At 49.3% G+C, this 25,002-nt stretch overlaps 1 protein-coding gene across 2 annotated transcripts in view; it reads left to right on the forward strand.

Annotated features, from left to right (window-relative positions):
- UBASH3A (ubiquitin associated and SH3 domain containing A) overlaps nucleotides 1-25,002 on the forward strand; it is a 41,885-nt gene that overhangs the window by 11,973 nt on the left and 4,910 nt on the right. For both annotated transcript variants that reach the window (XM_077118978.1, XM_077118979.1), the window contains exons 5-13: nucleotides 2,852-3,021; nucleotides 3,750-3,958; nucleotides 12,211-12,334; nucleotides 14,794-14,893; nucleotides 19,877-19,999; nucleotides 21,189-21,281; nucleotides 21,713-21,857; nucleotides 22,130-22,236; nucleotides 24,730-24,839. In XM_077118978.1, coding sequence (XP_076975093.1) covers nucleotides 2,852-3,021; nucleotides 3,750-3,958; nucleotides 12,211-12,334; nucleotides 14,794-14,893; nucleotides 19,877-19,999; nucleotides 21,189-21,281; nucleotides 21,713-21,857; nucleotides 22,130-22,236; nucleotides 24,730-24,839 — 1,181 coding nt within the window. The remainder of the gene's footprint in view (nucleotides 1-2,851; nucleotides 3,022-3,749; nucleotides 3,959-12,210; nucleotides 12,335-14,793; nucleotides 14,894-19,876; nucleotides 20,000-21,188; nucleotides 21,282-21,712; nucleotides 21,858-22,129; nucleotides 22,237-24,729; nucleotides 24,840-25,002) is intronic.

Genomic DNA, 25,002 nt, shown 5'->3' on the forward strand with positions numbered 1-25,002 from the left:
CTGAGTGTGCAAATATCAGAGAATACTGGTATTCTATGAGTTTCTTGGATGTGCATATTCATGATTTTTTTAAGTGTGGGAAGGTCTCAGTCATTATTTCTTTGAATATTCTCGATGCCCTTTTCTCTTCTCCTTCTGGGGCTCCTATCATGTATAATTGGCACACTTGATTGTGTCATATGGTTGTCTTAGGCTGTTTTCATTTTTAATGTCTTTTTCCTTTCTGTTTACCAAATTGACTGAGGCTGTTATTTAATGCACGGAGAGGGGCATTAAATGTGGGACAGCCCCCAGCTGGCTGGTGGGTGCACTTCAGCTGATTTCCTTGATTTGGTCTTAAACCAAGATTGAACAGTTACCTACAGCCTGTTGAATGAGTCAGTGTATCCTTCGACCAGTTAAGCAAATAGAAAGATTCTGAGACCCAACAATGAGTAGCCTTTCCTTTAGATGAGGCTCACCTTCCTTGCATTATTGTAGTTTGTCAAAACCCCGAGCCATCCACTGCAGCCTGGGACACCATTCCAGGAAGGTCTCCCAGGCATTGCACGTGTGTATCTGTGTGCACACATGGGTGATGGGGTACAGGCCGGGGCACACACGGGGGGCTCCGGGTGCCCCCTCCACCCCACATCCAACTTGAGCGTCCCTGCTGGCAAGGGCAGCACTGTGTGCAAAATATGAGTCCCAAATTGTTTCATTTCCATTTTTTTTAAGTGTGTGCTTTTCCTTCTCTTCTTGACTTCTTAGGTGCAAAACTATCTAACTCTCTTCCAGAATCAGCAAACCACCCTTTTCTCCAAACCCCAGCCCTGGTCTGGAGATGGAGGTTACAGCTGAGGCTTAGTGGAAAGAATTCTGGGCTTGCCATCCCAAGAGCTGGGTTTGACTTTTTCCTTCACCTCCGATTAGGATGGTGTGATCAAGTCATCACAACACCGGAGTCTTTTTTCTTTCCCTACCAAACGGGGAATGCTTGTTCCTCGATATGGAAATGGTGTTGCTGGTTTCTGCCGTCTCCCGCCCTAGACCTCAGTACACAGAAGGAGCTCAGTGTGGTGTGGTTTGCTGGCCCTGACACCTGCAGAGGTCACAGCGCCCTGCTAGGAAGACACCCTCTGCCCTGCTCAGGTGTTTGCCCTGCCCCTGCGCTCAGTCAGGCTCTGAAACGGAGAGCTGAGTCCCCAACCCAGGCACTTGGGTTTGTGGTTGTGTCTCGATGCCCCCGTGGGTGGAAGTTGCCAGGTTAACCAGTCACCGCATCTCTGTGCAGCCTAGTCCCCTTGATGTAAGTATGAGTTTAAATGATCACTCTACAATGTCCTCTAGAGGGACAGCGGGGCTGTCAGTGTCTGATACAATGTATCAGCCACGTGCCTCAGCACCACTTCCCTCTCCTGCCGCGAGCGGCACCACTGGCCCCATTCTACAGATGAAGGCCGAGGCTGGGAGGACGAACACGGCCTGCCCAAGGTCGCTTACACAGCGGGTGAGAACCCGCTCTGCCGTGCTCCACGCCAGCTGGGCTTCCCTGCTTCCTGAGAGCCGGCTCTGACCTCATGTCTCCCCTGGCCCCGAGGCCCCCTGCCTTGCCCTTTGGCAGCCTGTGCCTTTGGCCTGACCTTGGGTGTCCCGTTCCGGCGGGCAGCCTGACCACGCTGGCCCCATGGGTGTGCGCCACAGAGAGGAGCCGAGACGAGGGCCCATTTGGAGGCTGGGCAGGACTCAGTCATGAATTCCCAGGCCTCACTGACTCATGTGGCAAGCCCATCCCTCCCCCACTGCTGAAAACTGTAAGGACAGGAATTTCCCCACCGCCTACGCACTCTTCTGCTTCACTTTTCACCACCCACCCCACCCCTCCAGCAGCTCAGAGCTGGCATAGGAACCTGACATCAACCTCGCTGCTACCAAAGACGCACGTGTAGGATGTGAGAGTCCATGGGGCCTCCCGGGCTGCCCCTGCCACAGTGCTTTCTAGGAGGAGAGAAAGGCCTGGGCGCATGCTCTTAGGTGAGAGAAGGGACAGGCAAGTCATATTTGCTGACCAGCAACTCAAGACGTAAGTTAGCCGGCTGACATCCCAGAGCCCAGCTCCTGTCACCTCGGAGCCTGGTTCAGGCTGAGGCGCTACCCCAGGTGTCCCAGCTAGAGCAGGCAGGATGAGGGCAATCCAGGCCAGCCCGACACCGAAGCCCTGCTGTTTCCATTAAAACGCTGTCTCCCCAGAGCATAAACTGCTTAGCGGCCAGCTTGGCAAGCCTGAGAGAGGTCCGCCAGGGAGAGAGGCCAGAGTGAGAGGCCAGGGCAGGCAAAAGGGCCTGGGGCCGGCCCCTCTGGGCACCTCCTGTGTGACCAAAAAGAGCTGAATGTTGAAGATGCCCCATGTTTCAGAGTTGAGCAGCCAGGGGAATTCCTTCCTGAAAACTCAAAAGTCAAACAAAAAGCCACTGACCTGGGGAAGCAGGTGTCTGGCTCCAGGTTGCCAGGGCATTCCAGGGGGATTGAAGGAGATGCAGAAAGAAAGGAAAGACGCGCTTTGTGATGGGGCAAAAAACTTGCAAATTGATGGACCTCAAAGACCCCACAGCCACACCTCTACCTGTTCCTCTTTCCCGCCTCCTGGGAATGCCTGCAGGTGTGTAACCATCTCCTCTGAAAAGGTGAGCTGCATGAGAGATGCCCCACGTGTGCGGCCAGGCCTTGCCCATTTCCAGGCAGTACCAGGACAGAGGAAGGAAGGGTGAGGAGAGCCAGAGGTCACGCAGTCACCTCTTGCCCTGCCTGAGCCGGGGGCGCTGGCTGGCAGGGAAGGGGTCCCCAACATCACACATCTCACCTGCCTTCACAGACTGCACGGTGAAACCTTGCACCAAGCAGCTGCATCTGACACTGGCCCACAAGTTCTACCCCCACCACCAGCGGACGCTGGAGCAACTGGCCAGAGCCCTCCATCCGGACCCCTGCTGCCAGTGGGCCGCCGCGCTCTACTCCCGAGACATGCGGTTCGTGCACTACCAGGTGAGTGAGCTGCGGGTGCTGGGTGGGAGGCGTGGGGCCAGATGGTCTCCAGTGGCCCCCCACCCACCGCACGGGCTCCACCTCTCCTGGAGGTCTCACTGCAGAAAAGAGGACTTCTATTCCCACTCTAGAATTATGTGCTTTCTTGTGCATTTTGGGACCGATATTCTTTTACATAACAGTTGCAGATGTATAGGTTAGAGAACAAAATGGCAACACTTCTGTTATGAAATAAGAGCATTGCAAAGATTTGTAAATGCGTTGTTTTGCATATTAACTTGTTTTAAATAATGATTTGGGTGAAGCCTTACACCAGAACTTCCCCATGAACTGATTGCTTAAGAAAAAAAATTCATGCAGTGCTCCTTTCATATACAAGGGAAAAAGTATGAATGAATTCATCATGTTCCTTACCATAGGAGAAACTATAAATAATCTCATGGGAAGAAGATAGATGTGAGAGTCTGGTTACACTTTATGATCTTTCACATAAGATAAAAATGTGTACCAAAATGTATCTCTAAATCTACTGAAAGAATGCTATGCTGTATTTCATTGTAGTCCATGTTAGAGGTTATTAGAGACTTCAGTGTTGTCTTAGGGGCAGGGGACACATCAGGGGAGCCTGAAAGCAAGAGGGAAAGTGTAAATGGGCCTCAATGTAAATAAAGCTGTCATTTCCCAGTACAATCCTTGCTAAGAAATGAAAACGCTTTCCTGTTTTCCAGACCCTGAAAGCCTTGTTCCAGTATAAACCCCAGAACGCGGATGAGCTGACGCTAAATCCTGGCGAATACATCTTTGTGGACCCAACTCAGCAGGAAGAAGCCAGCGAAGGCTGGGTAATTGGGATTTCACAACGGACGGGCTGCCGAGGCTTCCTGCCTGAGAACTACACTGAGCGAGTCAGCGAGTCTGACACCTGGGTTAAACACAGGTGAGTGCCGCCCCTGGGGCAGCCCACCAGCCCTCTCTGAGCTAGTGTCTGAAATCGTCCATCTAGAGACGGTGGTTGAAGTATTTGTGTGCTTCTAGAATGTTCCATCATCATTAAGTACTGCATTCTCCTTGATGGCAAATCTTCCCCTGCAGGTGTACAGTGAGTATCTTGATTGGTTCATGGCTTTCTGCTGATAATATGCAAAACATGAATTATTCCCTATTACTTTTCAGAGATGCTAATCCCAAAATGGTTGCAAAACGCTACTTCCTTATGAACACAATAAATTGTGACTAGAGGTCGTAAACTTGGGTTTATTTATTCTTCTGATCACTGTGAAGTCCAGAGATGTGTTACTAGTTTGCCTTTACTGAGTAATAAATCCCCACAAATGTAACAGCTAAAGCAAAATATATGTATTGCCTCAATGAGTCCATGGGTCAGGTGTCCAAGCCCTGGTTGGCCGGATCCTCTGCTCAGGACCTCCCAAGCTGAAAGCCCTGGGGCGTCCCCTGGGGTGACATCTCAACTGGAGCCCAGGACCCTCTTCCAAGCTCACAGGGTTATTGGAAAGATTCATCTCCTTGAAGCTATAGGACTGGGGGGGGGGGGGGTGCAGCTTGCTGCTTTGTGGTCAACCTGGAAACCCCTTAATTTTACCATCTTTAGCATGATCTGGAGAGGCTGAGAATTTTCACAATCATGAGGTCCTGTCTCTTTTTTAATCAGTTCTTCCCTCAGTGGGTCCCTCTCCTCTTGCGTTTTACTATAAGCGACAAGAACAAATCAGACAATACCTTCAATACTCTGCTCGGAAATTTGCTTACACAACCAACGGCATTGCTCAGAAGCTCTGCCTTCCACAATTTCACCGAGCCTTTTGCACCACACAAGGAGGATCCCCCTTCTTCCGTTTTCCCATAATGTGTGTTTCACCCTCTTCTGAGCTCTCATCAGCAGCACCATGAACATTCATGTTTGACCAACAGTCTTCAAGGTGCTTTGGGCTTTCTTTATGCTTCTCATGGCTCTTCCAGCCTCTGCCCACTATTTGCTCCCAAAGCTGCTCCCACATTGTGTGCATTTGTTACAGCAGCATCTCAGTCCTGATGTCAAACTCAGTAGGAGGGAGGGTTTCATCAGAGAAGCAGAAAGCCGGTTATTTTACGTACATTTATACGTATTTATCATCACAAAGCCTTATTCCACCAAGGCTTTGATTAGAAAAGTGGAGTTAAGGAAGAGTAAAAAGTCAGGAAGGGTAAATCACAAGCAAGTGAGAAACCCATGGGCAGGAGCCAAAGCTCATTGCCCACAGATGAGGATCAAGAAGGGCCATCCAGGGAGATGGGGGAGGAATTGCAGAAACAGGTGTTCTTTAGAGTTATTTGGAGAAGTCCAAGGCTCTCTGTTAAAGGTCTTCCTACTTAATAAATCAGGTCCAACCAGGATAATCTCCCGTTTGTTTAACTTAACGTCAACTATTTAGGGGCTTGTATCACATCTGCAAAATCTCTTCACAGTAGCACCTAGAGTAGCATTTGATTGAATAAATGGGAGGAGGTGTGCATATGCTATAAAATAGCTGCTGCCTTCCTTCCATCCTCAGGCTCTCATGAGATTATCCCCTATAGGCCACCCTGATCAGACACATGCTAGAAAGGAAATTCTGGGGGCATCAGCTCAGACCGGACAACTTGGTACTCCCCAAAGCCCTTGCAAGTTGTTACAAGAGCTGTATCATGAGGGATTTCACTCATTCCACCAAGACTTTGATTAGAAAAGTGGAGGGTAAAGTCCATACACGAGAAAGCCCATGGTGAAGAGAGCAAGGAGGCCACACCCCTTCATGTGTGTGCATGACGGCTGCATGGCTGGGGTTGATGGTAAGAGTTCTGATAAAGGAGATGGTTGGAACAACTGAGTAAGAGTTGAGAAACAAAGGAGAAGGTGCAAAAGTATCCTTAACTGTGGTCTGGGGTTTTCCAGACCTTCATGACTGTTGGAGAGGCTGGAAAACACACGGTACACCCCCCGCCTCCAGGCAGGGATGCTTTAGAATCAATTATCTATTTCGCTCATTTTCTTAATTCTCTCCTAAAAACCTCCATAGCCTCCCCAAGGTGCTTTTACCCCCTACAAATGAACAAATCATTGTGTTGAACACAAATGTATTAGCCACCTACTCTATGTACATATTTTCAGATCCATGCTGGACATTTGCAATGGAAAAATATTTTCCAGCATCTCTATGGTCACAGAACATTTTTCTATATCCCTTCCTCCTGAGGTTGGTACCCAAGGCAAAACCATGAAAATTTTATGCCATTTTATTTGAATAGTCATTGAAAGCTACCTAAAAATTCTAAGAGGATCAATACATCACTAATGGGACTGGCATTTTGAGTAAATTTAGAAACAATTCATTTTGAAGAGCTGAAGCAAGTGATTGTTAATTGATCACTTTTTCCCAAACTAAACACACACACACACACAGAGAGAAAAAATAAAAGAAAAAGAAAAGAATGATTTCAACACCAGTGTCTAATATAAGATCTTAGTACAAATGACTAGATTTTGCAAGAAAGAGTAGTTAAAAATTGGAAGTATTTTCTGAAAATATGTTTTTTTAAAGAGAATGCGTTTGGTGTGCACAGTTGATTCAATGGTAGAATGCTAGCCTTCTATGTGGGTGACCCAGGTTTGATTCCCAGACCATGCACCCCCCAAAATAGAAAAGAGATTGGGTGATTATGGCCTGTTTTCCAAAGTTAGTGCATTAGTCAATGTTCTCTAGAGAAACAGAATCAACAGGCGATAGCCATAAATGCTGTGAGATTTTATAAAACGTCTCATGTAACTGCAAGAATGCGCGAGTTCAGATTTCACAGGGCAGGCTGCAAGCTTGAACGCTGATGAAGGTTTTTGATTAATTCCCTAGGAGAAGCTGGCTGAAGTAGAGATGAAAATCCTCTCTTCCGACTGAAATTATCACTTCTCCTTGTAAAGCCTTCAACTGACTGGATTTAACATCTTGACATTACTCAAGACACTTTCCTCAGTTGATTGTAGATGTCATCAGCCGTAAATGCAATCAACTTACTGACGATTTAAGTCCATGAAATGCCCTCGCAATAACAGTTAGGCCAGTGGTTGCCTGACCAGGCAACTGGGCACCATGACCTGGCCAGGTTGACTCATGGCCTGACAATCACAGTTAGCATTACATTCCTTCCTGCTGATCTCTCAATACACGGAGGTTTGTTTTAGCATGTTGTGCCCCTGGGCTTCCCAACCAAACATAGTGACAACTCGATACACAGCCAGAGTGGCTTCCAGCAAACCCTGACAGCTCCAGATCTCTGCAAACAGCATGATGCTCTTTATTATCTTCAGTTGAGGCCATTTAACTTCTTACCCTAATTAACAAACATCAAGGACCATAAAATACAAAGAGGGAAGGAAGATGCAACAAAGGTCACTTGGTTTCATTTGTTGATGTGTTCATTTATAATCCACCTCATTCAAAACAATTTTAAAACAACTTAAGAGATGCATAATAACTCAAAATGCTTGCATCCCACTCACCCATGTCAAGCTCTGCTCCATATGTTTACCTTTATTAATGATTAATTCATTGAGTCTATGGGGCAAGTAATATTACTCTTCTATTTTACAGATGATAAAACTGTGGCATGGAGAGATAAATTACTGCCTGAGCTCACATCAATACTGAATAGAGAAAGCACAACTCACCCTGTGCTTTCAATCATTATTTAAACTGCCAATAGAAGATATAATTAAGTTAAAAATAAGTGATTGAAATAAGTTATAGTACATCCATACAGTAGGACACTTGCAGTTGTATAAGGAAGTGTTTTATGTACTAGCATGGAAAAATATCCAAGATACATTGTTAATGTTGTGGGGCACACCAAAAGAGAGACCACATAATTCAAAACTGCAAGCCAATCTGGAGTCTTTATTAGCCAGCCGGCGGCTGCCTCAGAAACTTCCAAGAAGGAAGATTCATAGAGCAGCATCCAGAGGTTTTCAAGGTGTGCTTTATAAAGGCTAAAATCATGTTGTGGTTTTGCACTTGCTAGCAAGCAAGCGTATCATAGAAGCAGAAAAATGCCGTTAGCTGTTGCCAAAACACATCCCGTTCTCTCGGTTTCCTAACATTGGTTATTGTTTAACTCTTGGGGATATTCCACCCCAACATTGTGGGGACTTTCCCTGCTTGGGCCTGATTGATTGCTCCTGGCCCTCCACAGTTAAATGACAAAAGTAAGTGGTAGATTCAGCAGTAGACTGCTCGCCTTTCATGCGGGAGACCCAGGTTCAATTCCAAGACTATGCTCCCCCCAAAAAATATATAATAACAAGTGGCAGAACAGTCTGAGCAGCATGGCCCCATCTGGGAGAAAAGGGGAAGTCACACACATCTGGACTGACATATATGTTTATGTATTTAGACGGATGATATGTATTCATGTGCCCATATATGCCTAAAAAGACCCTGGAGGGAGAATCTCTAGAAACTTATAGCAGTGGTTACCCATGGTAGGTGGGGACCACAGAATGGACGGGAATGGAAGGGAAACTTTTATTCTCTACTATTTTATAAATAGTAAACAGTCTTTACTATATAAATAGTAAGGATATATATTTCTTATTCAAAAGATATATTATTTTAAATATAAACAAAAGGACATAAGAAAATTGAGCCAAGGGGAGAACAAAGGTCGAGAAGGAAGATGAAGCCAGGATCGGGGTTCATATACAGCGCTGGGAGGTTCCTGGGCCTGAGCCTTCCCATGTCCAGTGCAAGCACAGGGACGTGCTGATGACTTGTCCAAGGGGAACTCAGTTTTTCTGGTGGAGACATGTCCCTGGGTCCAGGGGCCACATCAAAATCACAAGGGTATAGATACAATCAAATGCAAACCAACCCTCTAGAGGAATGAGAAAATTTGGGAGGCAGGGAGACTGGGGGTAAAGACTTAAGGAAGAACTCATTTCCTTTTATACCTGACCATCTAAGTCCCAGGAGGCATGGGTCCCACCTGCAACCCCTGCAGCTTTGCCCATCGTCCTTCACTCCCACCCCACCTGGGGACAGGAGAGTTTCCCCATCATATGGGGACCCCCCTGACAGTTGGCAAACCCGGGTCTTTTCAGAGCTATGCAGCGAAGGCTATAGTAGCTTTTCTATTAATGGCTTCACAATTTATTCATGGATCGCCTGCCATCAACGTAACCATTCCAGCTGTCTCCTTGGCGCCTCTGAGACTATCCTTTCTAGTGACAAGTTTCCCTTGGGAATTATTAACAAAAATCACACAATGAAAGGAGAAAAACCACTGCTGGGCTTGATGCCATGGGGTGTCCAGTTTTGGGAGCGCCCCATCCTCCCTGAGAGCAGTGAGGCTCCCTGACAACCAGGAGTGTCCAGTGGGGTCATGACAGGGCAGGCCAGGAGACCATCAGACTCAGATGTCCCAGCCACACCTCTCTAACCCTCACAGTGTGATTCCCTAACCATTTAGCAGAAAATGGTCTTTGAATATCTTGGCATATGCTGATCACTAATGAGGCCAGATGGCCATGTCCAAGGCTAGCCTGCCTGTGGGAAGGACAGACAGATGCTCAGACAAGGGCCTCCTACAGGCCTGGTCCCTGCCTTCCCACATAGTGTGGACAGCAGGAACAGCAAGATTCGCTGGCCTTGCAATCTACATATGACCCGGCAAGGAATCTCCCTGCCTCTCTATAATGCAGAGCACATTTCCACTTAGGACTTTGCAAATAGGATGTTAGCACTGCCCGTCACCAGTATCTCTGCCAGTCTTTGTGCCAGAGGCTGCTGGGACTCTTTAGATTTACTATATGATAAAATCCCACATTATCTGTCCATTCCTTTAAAGAAAGGGGTCAATGGAATTTGGAGAATGAGTGATGGGGAGGGGAAGGGGGGTGTATTCATGAATGGCGATAGGCAGTTTTCAGTTCTCAATATTGCAGAGGGCATGTAGCATAATCCCACACAAAAAGCAGTGTGATGGTTGGGTTCTGATGTCAATTTGGTCAAGTGATGATGCCCAGTTGTCTGGTCAGGCAAGCACTGGCCTGCCCATTGCTGCAAGGATAATTTGTGGCTGATTGATAAACTGGAGGGCTGGTATATTAAGCTGTCAGTCAGTTGATTGCATACATGGTTGAGTACATCTGCTATCAACTAAGGCGTAGCTTCCACAAGCAGATAATCCAATCTGTTGAAGGCACTTAAGGGAGAAGAGAGACTCTTTCACTGCTTCTTCAGCCAGTGAGCCTCTCCTGTGAAATCTATCCAGACCCTTCTCTGGAGCTGTCAGCTTCACAGCCTGCCCTACAGATTTTGGACTCTTCCATTCCCACAGTTGCATGAGACACCTTATCAATCTCGTATTTAGAGAGCTCTCCTGTTGGTTCTGTTTCTCTAGAGAACCCTGACTAGTACAAGCAGAGGGCGCACAAATGTTGAAACCTGAAAAGGACGTTATCCACTCCCAGCTAGGGTGAAGTCTTTAACACTGAATGCATCCGTTACTTTTCAAAAACCACAGAGCTAGTCAGTGGCAAATAGCCCAGACATAATCAAGGCACACTTTCCGTGCAGTCCCACAGACTGCAGCTATGCCCTTTTTACATACCAGGGAAAATCTAAACACCTATATTTCCATGGTATACGCTAACCATTAAGTGATTCTCTTAATTTAAGAGAAAAACAGAGATGCTAGAATGGTAAGCTTTTCTTTCCCTGACCACCACCATGTTCTCCTTGCAATCTTGGTTACATTTCATTTGAAAGACTAGCAAAAAAATTCCTATTTTCTCTCTGGCTGTAAGCATCACCATTGTCATTTATAGACAGCAGAGCTCTGCTGCGTGCACAGCCAGCCAGGAACCAGGGACGGGCCCCCGCCTGGCCCCCAGGAAGAGGAAAACTCACCAATGCTTCCTGTGTTGACATGAGACCATAAATTGCTCCTCTGTGACTTACAGTGTGTTCCTTTGCAGAGAGAAATAAGTTCTTGGTCAATATATCATCCTTGGTCACACTTGATAAAGTTTTCATTTCATATCCGTTGGCCACTGTGTCAGTCAGGCTTTGCCAGAGAAGCAAAACCAACAGTATATATAGAGAGAAAGAGAGAGGGAGAGAGAGATTAAAAGGTTTACTTAAGGAATTGGCTCATGCAATTATGGGAGCTGGCAAGTCCAAAATCTGGAAAGTTGTCAGCAGGCTGCACATTCCACCAAGAGTTGATGCTACAATCTTGAGTTCTCAATCCAGTGGGAAACCCAACAGGTTGGAAACTCAGGCAAGAGCAGATGGTGTGGTCTTGAGGGAGGATTTTTCCCCAGTACTTTGCTCTTAGGACCTTCACCTGACAGCTTGCGGCCCACCCACCTCCCCAAAGGTTATCACCTTTAATTAAAGTCAATCTCATCTACCAGATACCTACATGGCATCATCTAGGCCAGTGTTTGTCCAACAAGTGGACTCCATAACCCAGCCAATTTGCATATGTAATTGACTATCATAGTATCCAACACTGTGAGAAAAATATGAACAAAGTATCTATTTGAAACCTACCACCAGAAAGTAGTTTACACATCCAGACAGACCAGGCAACCACAAGGTGAAAACCGAAAGGTACACCTTGCAGGCAATTTAAGAAATGCATTAACTCAACCGAAACCTCATGCACGCAATGAGAGGTGAGGGGCTCATGGCGTGGGTGAGAGGATGCATCCTGAGACTGTGCAGCCGAGAGCTGGAGAAACGAGGCTGCTTCTGGTTCTGGGCCTTGCAAGGATCTCAGGATGGAGCTTGTGGAAGGATTGTTGGTGGTTTTAGGAATTGAGCATCTCTTTCTGGGGCACATGATTCAATCCCCACAAACAGTTGTGCCTTTCTTCACCTCTCTCGCCCTCTTAGAAAGTGAATCTCAGGGATGCTGGTAGTGACACTAAAGCAACCACTCCTTGCTCAGGCATCAGTGCCTGCCCCTCGCTCTCCAGCTTTCTTGCACACATTACTTCATTCTGTCCTCACGGAAGCCTGGTCTGCTCAACTTGAGGACGTGCCAACTGTACGTGTCCTCAAGCCCTTGCTATCCACAGGTGGAAAAGTCTTCCCACTGGTCCAGACAACGACAGCCCGGCTGCTCCTCTGCTCACAGCCTCTGTTTCTCCCGTAGGACATACACCTTCAGTCTGGCCGCAGACCTCAGCACCAGGAAGGACAGTGAGGCCAGCAGCCGAAATGGGACGTCCCATCCTCCGCAAACGCCAAGGAGTGCTAGCAGTGTGCAGGCCTTACAGGTGAGCAGTTCGTAGATTCCTTCCTCTCTTTTTTAAAGTTAACTAAGTGAAACTACACTTTTAAATTAAGTGCATGGTAGACACAACTTCTTAAGTATAACTTTGGCTCTCTGGAAACGTATTCTCTGCTCCCCTGGGAAACAGACTGGGCTTTGGGTCAGGAAGGGGGTCCTCCAGGGATGGTGAGTCATGGCCTGGCCCCCTGTGTGCCTCGGCAGTGGGGAGCCCCCTCCTCCAGGCCTCCCGAATTTTCAGACCGCTCCTCTCATTAGCTGGCTGTGAGGCCAGGAGAAGCAGCTCCCTGGGGCCTCCACTTCATGTCTTTCACAGCAGGTTAGCAGAGCTGAGCCTCATCTCGTGCCCCAGGGTCTGGGGCAAGGTGGGGGCACTTCCAGCCCTGCCACCAATGTTGGCACAAATCCAAGAATGAAGCCTTCCAGGGAAGGGATCCCATGGAACAGGCCATCCTTCCCTGAAGGCAAACAGATAACTTCACGTCCTCTGCTGGGGTGGCCCTTTGGCGTGGAGCTTTGCCCCCTCCCCTAGGAGGCAGGATAAAGCTGGGCCTCAGCCTGGAGCCGCGTTGGTGGAGCTGCCTCCCTACCCTGCATCTCCAGTGGGGCCACTTGGCTCCCTGCTCTGTGACACATGTTCCACGGGGTAACCTGTCACTCCAAAGCACCTCCAGTGGCACAGAAGGCATCAGCCCTGCCTCCCGCCCATGTCTAGGGTGGGACATTGGGGGAATCAGAGGGACCCTGGGTATGGTGTTTTAGGCTAGGCTGACAATCCTAGTTACCTCCCTTCCTTGCCCTGTTCAGTAGCCAAGACACAAAAGGTCATCCCTCTCTCATCTTAACCCCAAAGCCCAGCCTCAGAGAGCCGTGGGGTCAAAGGGGCAGAGAAAGAGGACCCACCTGAGAAAAAAGCAAGAAGGGAGGGAAAGGGGGACCCCCTCATTGAGCAAAGCCCACCCTGCCCACCTGGGGGCCTTAGCTAGAGTTTACTCCGAGCCCACCCCCGGGGCAGCCTCATGGCTAAGCCTATTTTCTCCCTCCCGTCATCTGCTGCCGCTTGTGCCCTCCACCCCGGCGAGTCTGGGGGCTCCCACACGACAGGACCCCACATCCGCAGCTTTGCTTCCCCACTGAGCCTGGAGCCCCCATACTGGGCCATTGGTGGGGAGCGCATCACCAGTCCTCAGGATCTGGTTGCTGTGGAGGGGACCCTGCCTCAATGCACAGCAGACCCCGGGCAGCCTGGCCTAGTGCTGTGCACACCTCGCCGGGACTGGGCAACACCAGGAAGCAATTGTCAGGTCAAGGCCGGCTGGCCCAGGTCTGCCCTCCAGGGTCAAGGCCGAGCCTCGGGGCCTCCCGGGGGGTCCCAGTTATTTCTGGCACCCAGAGGGGGCTTGTCCTTAACACAGGTGTTGGCTTGGTCCTAAGCGCTCGGCACATCACCCCCACTCTTTGGTCAGCCCATCACCTGAGGCTCTCACTCCCACTCCCTCTGCCTCATTCTCGGGGAGGGGGGGCAGGGGGGAGGTAAGTAGAGCTCCCCTTGAGGGTGACCCGTCCCCCCCACAGCCCTCCCAGCATGGGGAGGGAAAGGGCAGCCCCAGCTCCCCAGAGGAGGGATTCTCCAGCTGCCCCACAATAGAGCCCCTCCTAAAAGACACCCCCGTCCCCACCTGACACGTTCCCCTGGGATTGCTTCTCCCAAGCGCAGATGTCCACAGGAGCAGGGGCAGAGATGCAGCCTGTGAGGTGATTGTGAGCTTCCAAGGCCACGTGGGTGGATGCCCAAAGCCGAGGAGGGTGCGAGAGAAGGGCTGTTTCCACAGCTAGAAGCTGTGGCCACTTGTCAATGCTGCTCTCTTGCTAAAAATAAGTAAATACGTAATGAAATTGAACGCTCTCTTCCCCCACCTCTCAGCCAGGCAGAGGAAGGCTAGGGCAAAGCAGCAAGGGGCGGGGGTGGGGGTGGGGGGTGGGATAAAGGGCTTCTCTCCCCCGGTGCTTAGAGCAGGACACATGCCAAGAGCAGAGCCACCCTGCCCAGGCCAGTGCAGGGGCAGTCCTGGGAGGCTCCTCGGAAGGGGAAGACTGCAGCAAAAAAGGAGTTGCTATAAATATACACATATACAAAATGCCCTAAGAGGGCCCCAGCCGCTAAGGAGGGGTGAGGCCATGTGAGAAACAGAAAAGGAGGGAAGAGTTACAGGGTGGGCCTTCCTGGTTCATGGCTGCATGCTGTTACAATGTCCAGGACATAAAAAGCTGGAAGAAATGAACGAATTTCCTCCCTCCGGTGGAAAGTTCTCCTTTATTGTCAAGGCGTTGTTAAGGAGGGCGGCCGGCCAGGAAGGGAGCGATTTGGTGACCCAGGGGTGAGGTTGTTGGGGGAACTCAGTGGCTTGATGGTAAATGGCACCAGCCCTTTCTTTCTGCCCCCAGGCCACCATCCTGAGGAGAAGCGTGCTGGTGGCACGTCACGGAGAGAGGGTGGACCAGGTCTTCGGGAAGTCGTGGCTCCAGCAGTGTTCCAGCCCCGACGGTAGGCAACCGAGACCGGGCGGCTCCAGCAAGGACCACCTGGCCGGGCACCCACTCCTGGGGTACTGGTCTCGAGAGATCCTGCATGGAGGGGTCTGCGCGGGGGGTTCGCAGGCCACATCTCCCCCACTTCTGGCTTGAGCATGCCTCTTCTAAGTCTCTTGCCTGAAATACCCCTCGGGAGATGGAGGAAGGGCTGTAAGCGATGAGCAGTTCTGCCGCGGTGAGCGTCTGGGCCTTCCCGCGTGCCCTGGTGATGCAAGGACCGGGCTTGGTCACTCACGTGGGGCCGATTCAGAGCAGTGCCCCTGGCCGGCGGTCACTTGGGAAGGGGGTGCAGAGTCTGTCCCGATATAGGGGACGGGGGAAGTGGCAAATGCAAGCAGGAGCCCACTAGTTCATCAAACCAGAGGGTTTCTTCCTTCCCGATGTCCACCTACAGTTTTCAGTGATGCCGAGGCTGAAGCCACACTGCAGAGAAAAGCTATTCAGGAAAGAGTCCCTCCAAGTTTACAGGCGGAAAGTCACCATAAGCTTCCTGGGAATCAGGGACTGGGGAGAAGTGGGTATGCAGCGAACACTCCCTTAAAGGCAGCCCTGAAGTCAGTGTGGAGTTATGTTCACAAACTCACCACGGGGCTTCCTAGTTCTAAAATTGCAAGACGTTTCTGTCCCCTTCTCCTCTATTTCAGTATGAGAAAGAGAAAACTTTGAGACAGACAGCTCTTTGGAATCCTGACCCAGGACATATGTGTACAAAGAAAGGCAGTCGAGGATGGTGTTTAGTTTGCTAAAGCTGCCAGGATGCAACACACCAGAGACAACTGACTTTTAATAAGGGCATTTATTTAGTTCTAAACGTATAGTTCTTCAGCGGCAACTAAGCTAACTTTCATCTGAGGTTCTCCGCTACGCGGGAAGGCCCAGGGTGACGTCTGCTGGCCTTCTCTCCTGGCTTCTGGGTTCCAATGGCTTTCCCCGGGGTGATTCCTTTCTACATCTCTAAACGTCTGGGCTAAGCTGCAAGTGCTGAGATGAGGTATGCTGAGCTGCTTGGGCTGTGCTGCCAAGCTCGCTCTTTTAAGCCTCCAGCTGATTAGATTAAACCTCACTCATGGAAGTCACTCCCCTTAGCCGACTGCAGATGTGATCAGGCATGGATGAATTTCACATGCTGGTGATTTAAGTCCACAGCAACAGAATAACAGGACACCGTCCCCTGGCCACAGTGACACCTGAAACTCACTAGCACAGACATGAATCAGGGACAGCAATGAGCAGAGGTCTCAGGCCATGATGGACCCCCCCCCCAAACCCCCATGTAGGCACCACCTCTGGGGAGCAAGTGAAGTTAGCCCTTGCCTAGTGTGGTAGCTTTGTTACAGTAGATGAGAGAATATAATTATAACTGTACTATTAATTATGGTCCATAGTTCACATTAGTTTGTGTTGTACTGTCCTGTGGGTGTTTTTTTGTGTGGGATTTTTGTTTTCTCTTGTTTATATTTTTTGCATGGGCAGGCATGTTTTTGTTTGTTTTTAATTTTTATTCTAGCAACATATACACTACCTCAGATTTCCCCTTTAAACTGCATTCAGATATATAATTCAGTGGTGTTTAATTACATTCACAGTATTGTGCTGCCATCACATTATCCATTAACAGAATTGTCTGTCACCCTGAACAGAAACTCTGCACAATTAAAAATAAATTCCCCACTCCCTATACCCACCTGGATCCTGGTAACCGTATACTACTTTCTGACTCTATGAATTTGGTTATTCTAATTATTTCATATCAGTTGGATCATACCATACTTGTCCTTTTGTGTCTGGCTTGTTTAACTCAACATTATATCTTCAAGTCGTCCATATTATCACATGTAGCAGGACTTCATTCCTTTGCACAGCTGAATAATATTCTGTATTTTTTAAATATATATTCATATAATTTGTTTATCCATTCACCGGTAGATGGACATGAATTGCTTCCATCTTTTGCCAATTGTGAATAATACTGCTATGAACATCAGTGTGCAAATGTCTGTTCGAATCCCTGCTTTAAAAAATTATTTGGGGTATAATTCCTAGAAATGGATTACTGGGTCATATGTAATTCTATACTTTCTGAGGAAACCCCAAACTGTTTTCCACAGAAGCGGCACCATTTTACACCCCACCAACAAGGAACAAGTGTTCTTATTTCTCCACCTCCTCTGCAACGCTCGTTATTTTTTCTTTTTTTTTTAATAGTCGCCATTCTATGGGCGTGAAATGGTATCTCATTGTGGTTTTGATTTGCATTTCCCTAAGGACTAATGATGTTGAGCATCTTTGCATGTGCCTTTTGGCCATCTGAATTACCCCTTGCTTTGACCAAGGTCAGAGTGCATGGACCAAGAACTGAAGTGTCCTCAAACCGTAGCTGTCATCACAGACGAGTGGCAGAAGCAGAGACGAAGAAGGACACATGCCGATGTGCAGTCTTCACAGCTGAGCTTCCAGGAGGAGGAAGCCTGGAGAAAAGTGGACGAAAGGCTGAGGCAGTTCACACAGACAGACTGCAACCGGGGTCACCCAGGGCTTCACCTGCCCCTCCCCTGTACTGCCTTCCTGCAAACAGCTCTTCTCCAGTAATTCCAGCTGTTCTCAAGTAACTATCTAAAGGAACCAGCATGAGACAATAAAGAGGCAGGGGATGAACAGGGGAACCACTGGCAGATGACAAGCACCTACCAGGAAACCTCCGAGCAAATCACACCACTGTCAAACACATCTACAAGAATTCAAAGAGCTAATGATATGGTCATCCCAATAAAAGATCAAGTGGAGATACAAAGTTTCAAAGAAGAAATGATAGAGACAGTAGGTGGATATGAGGATGAATTGACATTCAAAACGAACAGTAAGGAACTGTTCTGTAATAAAACAATTCTTGAAAGTGTAGGTTGGAACGGCACACCATGGCAGTATGTGTGGGGGGAGGGGTTTGGAAAACCAGTACAAAACAATCAACACCAAAAGTAGTTATTGGACTCCATAGAAAAAGAAGTAAATCTTAGTGACCTGGACAAGAGACCGAGTCACCTATAAGGGAGAATGTTTTGAAGTCACTGGAAATTCCCAACCTAAAGGAAATCCCTGGTGAATCTTCTTACAAGGAAAAGAAGCCTTTGGTAAAATGCATAATGTTAGTCTAATTTGTTTGAATTTTGCATACTACATTTTAAAATAAATTGCAATGGAGTATGTGGCTGCATCCTTCTCTGGGGTGACCAACCTCAGTGGACACAAAAGAATTTTGGAGGAGGCACTATTGGCCTCTCCTTTGACTCCAGTGACCAGAGTTGACATGTGGGTGAGAGCAACAGACCTAAATGGATATTTTATCACAGGATAAACTAGAAACATCGCTTTTCCCAGCTAAGGCTCTGGTAATTAACTTACAGGCTTTTAAAGCTCATGAGTCAGAAAGCTAATGACTCTGTCAATGCAAATTCCAAAGGGTGCATTTTTAGATGATTTTTCTTGGAAACTGAGAAACAAGGCACGTGAAGCAGCTGCCACCTCTTTCTCTGTGCTTGCGAGGAGGGCTGGCATGGCAGATTCAGGCAGTGCCAAGAGGGGCTGCCATGTAGTGCAAAGCAGATCTCAGGAAATTCCACCTGGCTGCCGAACCTGTGGGTGGCCTGGCCAGGTCTGGGAGCATTTGGGAGGAGGTACCAGTCAACCTGAGAGTGCGAGGGGCTTGCCGTGGCATGTATCCTCTGGGAGGGTCATCATGGTGATGAGATCAGACCTCCCACTCACTGGCCACTTGTGATAAGATAACAGGCTCTTTGCATCATCTCATTGGTTCATCAAGACAACCCTATCCTTCTCCTGTTTTTATTGATACAGGATATTAAATAATCAGCCTCCAGCCACACAACTAGTAACTCATGGTGCTTGGATTTGTGTCCTGCCTATCAGATCTTAGAGGTCAAAGTCAAACTCAAGTGAATCATAATGCTCTGCAGCCTTTTAGGGAGCAGGAGGGTCCCAGTGAATCCCCCTGATTTTAGTCCAGCCTTCAAGCAACTGAATGAACAATGCATAATGCAGAGCATTCCCAGCCATATGCATCCTGTCCCAGTAAGCAAAAAGATACAAGGCCATGGGGATGGGTCAAATGTCCCCTCACCAATTGATGCCAACTTGAGATTCTTATCAAGACAAGCTAAATCACTAATGGAAGACCCTTGGTCTCTTCTGGAGGCTCTCAGGAAGACGGTACAAGTGACCTTCATGAGGGCATGGGAGGACACAGGCTGCCGTGGTTCCTGGGGTGGGACCCTAAGTCCCCTGTACTTGAGGAAATGCTGCACACCCAGCCATTAGGCATTTTCTCCTTGCAATGGATCTACATCACAGATCACGTTCAAGAAAAAACTCAGGTAGCAACAATTTAAATAATGACTATGTTAGTTTCTAAAGCTGCCTTACAATACCAGAGAGTGGGTGGCTTGATGCAACAAGAATTTATTCTCTCACGGTTCTGGAAGCATCTGAACCAGAGTGTTGGCAGGGTTTCCTGCTTGAGCTCTGGGTGAGGATCTGTTCACAGCCTCCCTCCTTGCTTCCAGGGGTTGTTAGCACCCTTGGGTTGTAGGCGCATCACTCCAACTTCTGCATCCATCTTCCCATAGGTCCTCCTCTCTGTGCCTCCATGTCCAAAGTTCCTCTTATAGAGCACGAGTCATTGGATTAAGGTCCATCCCAATCCAGTATGACCTCGTCTTGACATGATTATACCTGCAAAGACCCTGTTTCCAAATAAGGTCATGCCCACAGGGATCAGGGGTTGGGACTTGCACAGATCTTTCTGAGGGACACAGTTCTGCCCTTACCAATGCCTCCCAGTGTGGGTCTCGATTTGGGGAGTTCCATGGGCACATGCACGCCAGTTGAGGAGCTGAATGCCTGATGCTTGTTTATGCTTTAGGAAAATACTACAGGCCAGATCTGAACTTCCCTTGCAGTCTGCCCAGGCGGAAGAACGGGCTCAAAGACTTTGAGAATGATCCGCCCTTGTCATCATGTGGAATCTTCCAGGCCAGGCTTGCAGGTGGGTCTGGCGGCCATTCTGTAGGAATGGCAATGGTGGTAAGAACAGGCATCAGAGCTAACGTGTGCTCAGCCCTGTGACATGGCCCTTGAGGTCAGCATTAAGTTATCCTACCCCTCAAGAGAAAACTGGGGCACAGAGAGGGCAAGTAACTCTTCCAAGGTCACACAGCTAGTAAGTGGGAAAGCAGAGATTTTTACCAGGAATGGATGATTGGGGAATTCAGGAGCACAAACTGGAAATGGAAGCTAGGCAAGGAAAAAACAAGAGATGGGAGGAAAAATCTATGCCCTTTGTGTTCCCTAAGGATGTCATTTAAAAAATAAACAAAATTCCCTCATTGATTTTATTTCCAAATCTGTCACTTTTTGGCTTTGTTTTATGTCTTAATGTTGATGCCACACAGTTGCCTTTTTAGAACAGAAAAGTGAACACATAGTTCATTTGGTCTTTATTTTATTAATTAACAAACTCAAATCTAGAGAGGCACACAGGCTTCCCAGGTCACGTGACTATTAATTGAAGAACCTGGCTAGAGCCTGACTCTCCCAGCCCCTCCCCAGTGGCGTTCGGTAAATGCTTAACAACCAGCTCTCTGAGGGAGGGGGAGGGGGAGGGGGAGCCCTGCTCTGTAGCATTTGCTGATTTCAGTGGTGTCAAAACTGTCCTTACACCATGCCTGATTTTCAGCTACTCATAAGAGGTCACGCAGCATAGAGTTGGGAGGACACACACAGCTCCACACACCAACCCAGCACTCCGTGGTCTGCCCATGGCGTATATGTGTATGTGTGTGTGTGTGCATGTGTGTGCATGTGCAGCCGTGGGTGGGTGCACACCGTAGGTGCTCCTCTGTGAGCACCACCACAGTGTACTTCACAGGCCTGTGCTTCATGCTGGGGTGAGCATGTTGGCAGTCTCCACGTGCCGGGCGCTGGGACCATCGGGGCATGGGTGTCTGTGAGCAATCGTCAGCCTCCCACAAACCCTCGCACCATGTAGTATTTCTACCACAAGGCCTCCCCTCTTTCCCAACCCCCCACGGGGATCACAGAGGCATGTACAAAAGGAGGCAACTCTAGGGGTCTCTTGGGGTCCTGCCTGCTGTGGGTGGTAAGCCAGTTGCCATCAGAGGGGAGAACGGCCGGAATGGTGAAGGGGGCATGGCCCGCCCACCCCTGTTTTCCAGGGGAAGCGCTGCTGGACAGTGGCGTCAGAATCACCTCCGTCTTCGCCTCCCCAGCCCTCCGCTGCGTGCAGACGGCCAAACACATCTTGGAAGGTCAGTGAGCTTGTCACGGTGTCTCAAATTCACGGCTATTCTCCAAGGGGAAGGGAAGAGTGCGGAGGGGAGAATTTGATGGTGGTGATGAGTTATGCAGCGGCCACCAAGAACTGCCAGCAAGCAGGGTCCCATCAGCAGTTCCTGAATGCAGCATCGTAAAGCCACTGAGAACCCGTGACATTTATCAAGGGCTCCTGCTGTCCACAGCTCCCTGAAGGACAGGGGATTGTCACTTTCCTGGTGTCTTCCAGCTGCTTGGCAGTTTTGTCCCAGAGATGGCACAGCTGTGCTTAATTACTGAACGGTATTTGCTACGAAAATTCACGGTTTTTTGAGTCTTATTTAGATAAATGTTTAAGAGTCTGGAAGCTAGGAGGAAAGTTATTTACATAGCACCAAGATGGATGCTTGAATTCTGTTGAATCCAGAGCTCAGACTGGAGCAGAGAATGAAGATAAGAGTGGAACCTGGAATCTTCGAATGGACAAAATGGGAAGGCGGCAAAATCATCCCAAGCGTCATGACCCTGGCCGAGCTGAGAGAAGCAAATTTCAACGTCGACCCCGATTACAGGTAAGCCATTTCAAACCCCCTGCTGCCAGGATTGCTCTAGTTCTTTTCCCACATCGGACTCTCTACCAGCACAACACCCTTCCAGCATTCGGTGGATGCAGGCCCCTGACCTTAAGCTGCAGCCCTTTGAGGGTACTGGAGCCCCGAACTGGAGTTTGTCCATTGGGCTGAGCCGCGTCTGGGGCGGGGTCATACCGAAGCCACGCCCCTTCTCCGGGGCGCCCGGCGGCAGGCCCGGGGGCAGTGACTCCCTCTCTGCCTGCCGTTTGTAGGCCTGCCTTCCCGCTCTCCTCCCTGACGCCAGCCGAGAGCTACAACGAGTACGTCGCCAGGTGCTCACTGAGCGTGAAGCGGATCCTCAGCACCTGCTGTCAGGATGGTACGTGCTTCCACCTGCCGGGGTTGGTGCTTCCACCTGCCGGGGTGGACTGCCGCCCACGCTGGGGCCGGGAGGGTGCGGCCAGTTTTCTGAACCTAGTAGCGCCCCAAGCCCCTCGCCCCAGCCAACAGAATCTGATATGGCAGCCTCCACAGTATTGGGGTGCCTTGGCACATGCTCCACTGGCACCCCCACATCTGGGCTGAGCGCCCGCGGGACCCGAGCCCACAGAGTCAAGACCAAATAACTTGTGGCCACTTCCTAGAAAGCAGAAGAGACTGAGACATAACCCAAGGTCAGGCGGTGTGGGAGTGCCGGCTGGAGTGACACAACTGCACAAGCAGATCTTCGAGATCATGAGGGAATTTGAATATTGAATTTAAACATGGAGTTTGAAAATGGTAATATTTAAGAAATTTCATTAATTTTGTTAAGCATGATAATGGCATGGTAGTTATATAAGAATAAGAAAGTGCTTATCACTCAGAGATACAAGCTCAGATATAGTCTATGAAAGGATGTGTTGGGAAATGTTTTGTATTATCGCAGGGGCAAAGGGGTCTGGCAGAGGCCAGTGATACAGAATTGGGAAAACGTTTGCAATCATCAGAGCTCAAGGATGGGTACGTGAGGATTCGTGAGGCTTATCATGTGTATAGATTTGAAAATTTCCATGATAAAGTTAAAAATTAATTGCATTTAAATTTAAGTTAGCACGTGTGTACTAAACACAACGATGTGGGAGACTCCAAATACAACATTTTGGGAAAAATACAGGTGAATAAGACACACTTGCTACCTTCAAGGAGCTTTGAACGTTGTCAGGAAAGGGGCACAAACATATGAAATATTAAGTAATGTTAATAACATGCAAAAAAGTTTCAGAGCTAAGTAAATTGGACCCCACGGTGCCTGCTTGCCCCCGGATGTGTTCTGTCAAACCCTCGTCCCAGGAAAGGAGCTGGGGCAGAAAGTGCTGCTGACAAATAACTTGGGGACCAGTAAGCACTTGGCCTCCCCTCGAAGAGGCCCGTGGGCCCCCGGATGGTGCCTTGCAGGAAAGGGGCTCTAACCCTTGCCTAAGCCGGCATTCCCAAAGCACACTAGAGCAGGGAGCCCCCTCACACTGCCTGTTTTGACTGATCAGCACCCTGGGGAGCTACTTTTGCAAACAATGCCTTGGGGGCATTTGAGGAATTGTTCATCTCATGTCATTCTCAATTATTGCGGCAGTTTCTGTGAAAAGAGGAAATGAGATTAAAGCCTCAAGCTGCTTAACCAGGGCCCTACCTTCCGGGCTACCCCATTTCCAGCCTCCACCCTGGGCTGCATGTCTGTGTCCAGAGGATGATCCCCCCATCAGAGGTGCCCTAAAAGCCTGAGGTCTTCTGGAACACCATGCAGAACCAGTGCTTTATTGAGTCTGGGGCCTGCTGAACTCTCAGTGCGCTGCTCATTGCAGGGTGCACAGAATTCATCCGCCTGTGGCCCCAGCAGGCGTGGCAGGGGCCCAGGGGAGGCAGCATGTGGTGTCAGAATGAGCAGGATTGGGGAGCCAAAGGACAGCCCAGAGAAGGAGGGTGCGAGAGAAGGGGAGCAGGAGGCGTGGGGAGCATTTGGCAGAGCAACAAAAAGCCCAGTTGAGCTGAGGGGAGAGCTGACACTCGCCAGTTACTGGCACGTGCCACACCATTCCAGACATCATCTGTTAGGGCCCTGCGTCCTGGGCAGGCAGTGCTGCACTCCATTCACATGGGGTGACTTAGGAACTCAGCAGGCCCAGAGCCCCATGTGCCCAGCTAGGGAAAGCAGGAGGGCAGGCAGCCCTAGAGGTCAGACAGCATTCCGGGAGCCACGTGGTGGCTTTGTGGACCAAAGAGATGAGTACGGAATTAACAGGAAGTAGTACAGGAAAAGTAGATTGGGGCTTAGTCCAAACGTCACGATGGAAAGTTTATTGTCTCAATAGGAGGCAACATGAATTAATTGCTCTGGTACAGAACTATCTGTAAAGGGAAATTCTGATTTCCTTAAGGCAGGTCCTCCATTGCTTCCCATGACTTCCCTGGAGAGGACTCAGGGCACCCACTGTCACCTGAGGGCGGCTCATTGAGCCTAGGGACTCCAGATGCTCTTATCTAAAGCACCTGGTGATCAGCTGGCTGATGAATCTAAAGGGAATCAGATCCTGTCTATGGGTAATGGTTCCTGGGCAGCCACCCATGGAAGGGGCACTCAGGACAGCTTCTCAGCCCATCCCTGAAGCTCCTGGGCAGCTACTGCCACCTCCAGACCCACTCAAATGAAACTCTTACCAAAGACACCCATTCTCCTCTTTGCCCACCTCTCCCCACCCCCTGGAGTTCCCAAGGCTTGGGGGCATGCAAAGGTGGTTCCACCCCAGTGACCTTGGGACAGCCTCCCCCTGCCAGTCTACTGGTCTGCTAAAGGTGCTTGCTGCAGCTGCCTTGGCCTGTGTTCTCTCCTCTCTAGTGGGCGTAATCCTAATCGTGAGCCACGGCTCGGCGCTGGACTCCTGCACACGGCCACTGCTGGGACTGCCGCCCCGGGACAGCGGGGACTTTGCCCAGCTAGTGAGAAAGGTACATGCACTACCTTCTCCTTGGGGCCCCAAGGCCAAGCCCACTGAAGATGCTAGGTCATCATGCCCCTGTTTCAGAATGAAAACAAGGGCCCCTTTAACCCAGGGAGCAGGGACCTGGCTGTCCCCTGAGAACATACCCACCTGCTCTTGCAAAAGACAGC

The sequence above is a fragment of the Tamandua tetradactyla genome, chromosome 10 (genome assembly GCF_023851605.1).
Source record: "Tamandua tetradactyla isolate mTamTet1 chromosome 10, mTamTet1.pri, whole genome shotgun sequence".
Classification (NCBI taxonomy): Eukaryota; Metazoa; Chordata; class Mammalia; order Pilosa; family Myrmecophagidae; genus Tamandua; species Tamandua tetradactyla.